We start from the raw sequence: 8,271 nt of genomic DNA, 5'->3' as shown, positions 1-8,271 counted from the left end.
TTTTTTTCAGTTTTAAGTATTTTTTATGTTTAATTACATTTATATCAAAAATTGCTAGGAACTAAAGCAATTAAGGTAGATCTAGCTGTCCTTTACATCCATAAACGTTATATGTCAGTGGAACAAATGGAGTGAGCTTTGAGCGTCCCACGATTTTTGGAGACTGTCTATACGCGGGCTTCCTAAACAAGCCTATATGTATGTTTGTCCAAAAAAATTTTGGATGAAATACAAACCGCACAACTTCAAAATCGCATAAAAAAAATCCGCATAAAACGAGACCTTACAGTATTAACTTTTTAGATTAAAAAATTTTAATAATACCTCTCTATTTGTTCCATCTAAATTTATTCTTTCAATGCGATGTAGGAAAGAATCGCACCAGTATAATTTTTTATCTGCATAATCTAAACTTAAGCCATTGGGCCATTGTAAATTAGATACAAAAACTTCTCTATGTGTTCCGTCCATATATGCTCGTTCAATTTTTCCTTCAAATTGGTTTTCTGTATTAGAATGGGGTTCAGTAGACCAGTCAGACCAATACATGTATCTGAAAATAAATATATATACTTTCTTAGGACGTAATTTAATTCATGTTTCAATAATATAATTTTTAATTATTAACAGATAAAAGTTAAATGTCATAACTTCATATTAAGTTTTGAAGACATCTAAATAATTCTTAAAATACTTACATTACAATTAAGAATAAAATATATACAAGTATTAGACATACATTAATCAAAGAAAGTAATCAACGTTCAAAATTTACAAAATGAAACAATTCCAAATATTGAAATAATTAATACATATAAATATGACATATTCATATAATTTTGTGTAAGATTACAAATCAGCAGCAATTTCATTGTGAACTTATGGTATTTTGATGCAATTTTGGATTTTGTATGACAGGAAGTCATTAAGAAGAATGCTTTTGGAAATGGTTTAATAAAAAAAATGGGGCTTGGTTTTTTGACAAGAATTGATTTTGCAAGTAACAGATACAAATAAAATTTATTTTTGTGATTTGCAAAGGTTTGGTTTTTAAGTCACATAATAAGATGATAGCAGTATTATTTCGTGACCCTAACAATTTAAAAAAAAAAAAAACTATAATTTTTATGTGAAGGTGTCAATTTTGCATGTAATAGGATGAATGTTCTTTTATTTTCCTGGCTGTTACATATAACAGAGGAAAAGTATCGCAATCAGTCAAAAAAATGATCTCCCCTCCAAGATTTTTACATTTTTGGACTCAAGAAACCTTGAAACATTGAGAAATGCAAAAAGAATTGGGGTTTTCTGTATGAAGTGTATGTGTGAGGGGCACAATTTAGTCCACCCACTTTGAAGCTTAATAACTCCTGTGCCTTTGTTGAAAATTTCTGAAGTTTTTACAGGAAGATTTGTGTATTGAAAAGTTGAGGTTATATAATTTTGGTGGTTAAAAGACAAGGGAGTGGGAGATAGAGGAGTCATTTGTAGTATCTCAAGTGGAGTCAGACTTAATGAAAATTTTATTCATTATTGGCCTTTACAATTTTTTATAAAATTTATCTCTACATTCAAAATAAGCTTTTTGCCATTTTATAATAATAAAATAAAGTTTTAAAATAATTCAAACAATAGATGGCACCACATACAATTTTTAAATATTTCCAGGAAAGTTATGAATCTTGTTGCTGATTTTATTTTTTTACTGTGGTTTTGCTGATATGATTCTTGGATCATGTAGTGAGATCATAAGAGTATCATTATGTAATCCTATGTAATGCACTATACACCAACCAGTACATTTTGCTACACTTGTATTCTGAAAGAATGAGTTTCTGAAATATAACATGGCATTATGTTAGAAATGAGACAGTTCCAATAAGTAGCACAGCAGAACTATGTGAGTCTGTAAGTAAAAATTACAATGTTTATCTGATTGGATTGAAATAGTACTCTTATGTAAGTCAAAAAGAGTATGCTAATTTGTTTATAGTAGATAGCAGATAATGTAATAAGTCTTAGCTTAAATTTTTAAATCCAAAAATTTTGTAAATCCTTTTAGTGAGGGATCAAGGTACTGTAATTTGAGATAAACAAGTGTGATACAAAAAAATCTTCCTGTAAACATGTCCAGGATTTACTCATTCTGGAAGATTTTTTTCCAGTTTTGTAGTGTAGGTTTCATAATGTCAAGGAAGCCTATTGTATAGGGATAAGATAATTCAAGTTTCACTCATCAGAACACTTTTCCGGAAAGGTTCGGTCGGCGATTCATCCTGGACAAGTCAAGACAGGTATGCCAACTGAGGCAAACCTGATAGAAAGCTCAGCTCAGCTCCTGATTGGTCTGACAACAGATCTAAAAATTAGATATAAGGCAATGTGACCGTTGGAACAAAGAAAATAAGTCTAGCCTAAGACTGTGTTGTTAGAAGCAAGCAAGAGATATTGCTGTGTATTATATTGTAAATAGTCGTCAAATAAGCAGACTTAAACTGAGTTCAAGGAGTCGTAAGGTGTTCTTTTTGACAAACCGAAAATCAAAGGTACAATTCAAACTTTACTATCTGATAAGTCTAAATTCAGAATGTAAATTACTATTATTGGTCACATTGTTCATTTGGAATAAAATACTTGTTTGGATGGCATTAAGAGTTTATGGAAATTGGGCAGTAATGTTTTTATTCATTTTTACCTGTCCAAAATATAAACAAGTCTTAATAACTGACAACATCTCATATTTATAGTCATCACTAGTCATAAATAAATAATATAAGTATAAATAAACTACATAGTATGTACATTATGCACCAATAACAGACATTTTTGGCTACACTGCTCAACAATCACATCAGTCAAAAGAGTTTTTTTTGGTAATAATCATTTAATTTAAATTCTGTTTTAATGTTTGAAATGACTTCAAAACAACATTATGATGTAGCATTAAAATGAAGTTAATGTATGTGAAGAAGAATATTGAAATAGAGCTTCCAAACATTTCCTAATTCATGGTATCTGTATTGTTTTCTAACTTATTACTTAACAAAACTTAACAAAATTGATTATTTTCAAATTTTTCCATCTATAAAAAAATAATCTTAAAATTTTAATTTTAAAACTCATGAGCTAGATGTCTTACAATCAAAGAAACATAGTATATATTTATTTCACATAAAATTTGAATCTGTAACAACTTTCATAAATTCAAATAACAGTTAATTTTAAATTTTTTCTAGCTGTCCAAAATCTGTATTTTTCATTGAATTAATGAAATCAGTTTTCTGGGTTATCTTTATTAAATAAATTTATCATTACATTCACATTCCTTATGCCAGAATTTATTCTCAAAGTATGACATTATCTGACAGTTCTGAAATGAAAGAAGAGATAGCTGAATCATAGAATAGTATTTTGTTACATTACATTACAAATAAAATTTCTGAGGTAGAGTAACAGTTAGATGGTATGAAAAGAATCAGATTTAAATTTAATACTTTGATATGATGTGCCTAATACTTTTTTCATATATGTTATTTATACACTGGTGTGCAAAACTTAAGAAACAATTGTTTTTTTCCGTAACTCTGCAAGAAATCACCTGGGAGACATAACATTCAGAACACAGACTATATTTTGTACTTAAAGGATGAAAAAAGCATACTAGTGCAAAAAATGAGTAGAATGCATACAGTATGGAATTAAAGTCTTCTTTTTACTGTAGTCTTGCACTGTGTGTGCTGACTGCATGCATTTTCACCTGTGATGTCTTTTTCCTGCATATGAATTACCTTTCTACTGAAATGGGTGTTCGTTGTACTATCGCAACAAGCCCTTTTCTACAATTTCATGGCTGTCTGCTTAAAAATTACATTGTTGCTTAAGTTTTGCATGCCAGTGTATATCTTGTATTATAAAAATATATTATTCATATATAGTATGTTGTTNTTTTAAAATATTTTTTTAAAAATGTTTACGTTTTTATGAATTGACAAAAGATAGTTTCTTTGCCTTCAGGCAAGTTTTTCTATGAAACTTTTACAATTTAAGTCCTAGAAACATACAAAATTGACCATTTCATTAATGTAAAAATATAAATAAAATCCTTTTCGACGTTGTAAAAATTTCTCCAATACAACATAAATTTTAAATAAATTAAATATAATTTTCTGTCAAATATTTATAAATAAGGAACTTCAATATCAGATACCCAAAAGTCACTTAGCCATGATAAAATATATCCCGTGCTTAAAACAATCTTTAAAATCGGTTAACTGACTTTTTGGCCACTCTGTAAGTTAAACTAGAGACATATCATTGATTCCTATCAAATTTTTCCTTAAATATTTTTTAAATATAAATTATATTTAATTAAAAAATATTAATATTGTTTTTAATTAAATAACTTGTTTTAAGCAGAAACATATTAAACCGAGTATAGAGGAGGAGAATTTGGTGGCGAACTTTTAAAACTTCTTCGTTAAATTTGCCAATAAACCTAATATCGTCCATTTGAAATTATAAAATTTTATACTAAATTTATTACACTTTCATTATATTATTTTGAAAAAAGTTTATGGATCCCGAAATAACTTGAAATTTGAAACTTAGTACCCGATAATTTTGCTTTAATGATATTCTCTGCAACATTACAAACTTAAAGCAATTTCATCTTATAATGGTACATCTCTTACCATGCAATTAGACATTTATAGTTACTCTATCGCAACTTCTCTTCGAATTTACAACATTAAAATCTTGGCATTTCATTGTATACAGCATTAAAAGAACTCCTCCTTATCTTTTAAGCGGTGACAAAGAATCCAATTTTATCATTTTTCTTTCGATTTTACTATAATGATTTGATTAAAAGTTAATTTAACGATAAAATTTATTTATATTAAAAGAAAATCACAACTCATACTATACAAAAAATAATATTTTATAATTTAGTTTCCTCACCCTCGTTTTGGATCAACTACAATAGCTCGAGGATGTGACATATTTAAATGAACAATTCGTTTCCGAATTGTTGAATTACTCAGTCGAGCAACAAAAATTGCCAAAAGTCCTTCATCTGTCCAATACAGATTACGTCCCATCCAGTCTACAGCTAATCCTACACAATTGTTTAATCCTGAAAACATTTTTAAATGAATTTCATTATTTTATGTTAAAAAGATTTCATTCGAATTACTTCAAATACAAAAAATTTTTAATACTAAAATTAAAAATGACAGCCAAATAAATTTATAACTTAAATAAATTAGTTTTCATATTATATCCAATACATGTATAACTTATTCTGAAAAGGCTGAAAGTGATCTGCATTGCATTTATTAAGAATATTTTCTCCTAGCTTCCTCAAAATTATTCATTTTTTTCATCTTTGTTTAGTTTATTAATATCATTAATATTTCTAATTATAATAAATGTTTGCCAAATTATATCAACTCTAAAAAACAGTTTCTATTAAGATTAGAAATATTATGAAACTATTTCTATTGATTATGTTTCTATATCATCAAGAAAATTTTGTTCCTTTATGTAATTATTTCTTTTTCTAACATCAAAATAAATAAAACTGGCATTATTTTTAGATGTAAATTTAACATATCTGCTTACTAAGGCCATTGAAACCATTCTAATCTATAAATGTTTTCAGCCTTTCTTAGGTCATCTTAAACCAGTAAAGAACAGAATACATTTGAATCTACTTAGCATTAAATGAGAGAATGATGATATACAATATTATAATGTGATTATTTAAGTCTTTTCCCTTCCATCAAAACAACTATGGTAAACATATTAGCTAAAGACATAATTAAGCATTTTAATTTAGTAGTTAATATATATAAAAATATAACTGACTTTTGTAATTTAATCTTATTAAACTCTTGCTTGGACTACAATTTTTATAAGCAGCTGATATGTCTACAAATTCACCAGTTCTGAGGATTTAGCAGAAATGGTAATAAAATCAGTTGAGGACTCAATGATGGCTAACTATAAAGTTAATAATATTAAGTTAATTTATCAACATGTGAATGCTTACAATATGGTCTAATGGTAACTATGTTAAAGATTTTATAGAGTAAATCAATTTAGATGACACAGGAATCCAACTAGAGCAAATTAATTCAACATTATTTAATTATTTACATGTAACTTATTTTTAAATATGAAAATAAATATGCTAATAGACACTTCCACAACTGAGAAGTTATTGATTCGGATGTACTGTACATTGGAGGTCTTATGACTTCATGCCACATAAATTGGAACCTTTTCATATGTTAATTAAAAGGACTATTTCTCATCTGTCATCTATAAAGCTTAGGAATGAGGGATTAAACAAAGCTCAAGATAGTGATAAGTCCCATATCTTTCCAATAAATATACATGTCAAAATTCCCCCCCCCCCCACTGGGGGGAGAGATGAACAGGATTAAGGCTTACCGTGAAGAACTCTGCTTCTATTTATACTATTTTAGTTGTGGTTTTTTTTGTTTTTGATTGTGTTTTAATAGGATACGTCAAGAGAATACACACTAAGAAGGAATTTTTCGAAAAATTCCCCCCCCACAGGGAAATGTTATACATTTATAATAGATACATTTTGAGCCACAACAACACGTGGCGGGGTCTGCTAGTAGCTAAAATAAAAAGCTAATCAACAGCATCAAGATTTATGACAAATTCTAATTTAAGGATGTGTTTAACATTTTCATACTGTAATGCAATTTTTTACATTAAACAAAGATAAGATCAGTATCATAAGGACAAGACATTGAAATCAATTAATATTGATATTTCAAAATATTTTGTATATTGCAAAAACATAATAATATAAGAAAATATCACTGATCAAATCTATTGATATAACTAACATATACTGATATACAAATTTGATTAACTGTAAAAAATGTTTTATTTTAAATATTTTTTTAAAAAAATTTACTTTCTAAATTTTAACAAAACAGGTAAGTTGAAATATAATATTAAGTAGTAAAACAGTTTTTGGAAAAGGCCCAATTTGGCAATAGTAAGTAATGGCTTTAATAAAATTTGATTTGATTGATTTGAGTCTAATAATACAGATGACAAACAATTAATATTGGGTTGTTCGGAAAGTAAGTTCGTTTTTTTTCCGTGAAAAAAACCACAATAATTTTATAATAAATAAATATTTTATTGAATTATATATCGACCATTTTGGTCAAATATCTGGTAGTAGCATGATTTCACATTCATAAAAGTTTTGATTGTTGCTTACAAAAAACCAATCCAAGTGATTTTTGACATTGTCATTTCAAGTAAATGTCTTACAGTTAAAAAAAATTGTATAGACTGGAACAAGTAATAATCTGAGTGTGCTCAATCTGGCAAATATGGTTGGTGTTATAGAAACTGTTATAACTTAGATGGGATGTGCTGACGAGTTACCAAACTTGTGTGAAATTTGACATTATCGTGGTAAAACACTACACCTGGTTTTGTTGATCAATTCTGGCAGCCTTTTCTGTTTGATGATATTACTCAATTTGTTTACTTGATGGCAGTACACTTTCGAATCAACTGTTAAATTGTCTGGTAAAAGCTCCAAAAAAAAATCTTTCCTTAAAATCCTACCAAAGAGAGCATCTCTCTTTAAGAACATGTGGTACCCATATATCGAGCTTTGAAACGTAACCAATTTGTTTCAAGTAATTATAAACATTTCAATTTGACAAATTTAATCTCTTAATGATTTCACGTGTTGTTATTCGGCAGTTTGCTTCAATCAGTACCTTTATTTTGTTTTCATTGGCTTCAACTGGCCATCCAGAACATGGTGCATCTTCAATATTGAAATTGCCAGAACTAAATTTTGTAAACCATTTTTGGCACTGTCATTCTGTCATACATCTCCATACACGTCACACAATTTTTTTTCTTGCTTGAACAGCATTCTTACCTTTTCAGTAATAAAGAGCAAAATATGCTGAAAATGCTGGTTTTAATCTTCCATATTTGATGGGACACAAAAAATAAACAATTGCACAAAATCAAACAAAATTTTTTACAAATAAGCCTTAAAATGCTAGCTGTCAAAATATATATAATGATAATACGGTTTAGAATGAATTGGTGGGAAAAATACAACTAATCCATCTAGTGGTAAAAAAAAACGAAATTACTTTTCGAACAATCCAATATGTCAGTCTAATTACAGAAATATAAATATATATATTTTAGCACAAAATATATAATATATATTATAAATATATATGT

General features: G+C 27.8%; 1 protein-coding gene across 2 annotated transcripts in view; it reads right to left on the bottom strand.

The window, feature by feature from the left end:
* The window catches only part of LOC111630688 (low-density lipoprotein receptor-related protein 1-like), a 138,289-nt gene that overhangs the window by 60,300 nt on the left and 69,718 nt on the right, over positions 1–8,271 (bottom strand). For both annotated transcript variants that reach the window (XM_023374831.1, XM_023374839.1), the window contains 2 exons: positions 4,960–5,134; positions 325–553 (listed from right to left, as the gene is read on the bottom strand). In XM_023374831.1, coding sequence (XP_023230599.1) covers positions 325–553; positions 4,960–5,134 — 404 coding nt within the window. The remainder of the gene's footprint in view (positions 1–324; positions 554–4,959; positions 5,135–8,271) is intronic.

This window comes from Centruroides sculpturatus, unplaced genomic scaffold (genome assembly GCF_000671375.1).
Source record: "Centruroides sculpturatus isolate CEXI.00-Female unplaced genomic scaffold, Cexi_2.0 scaffold20, whole genome shotgun sequence".
Taxonomy (NCBI): domain Eukaryota; kingdom Metazoa; phylum Arthropoda; class Arachnida; order Scorpiones; family Buthidae; genus Centruroides; species Centruroides sculpturatus.
This window is presented reverse-complemented; position numbering and strand designations above follow the sequence as displayed.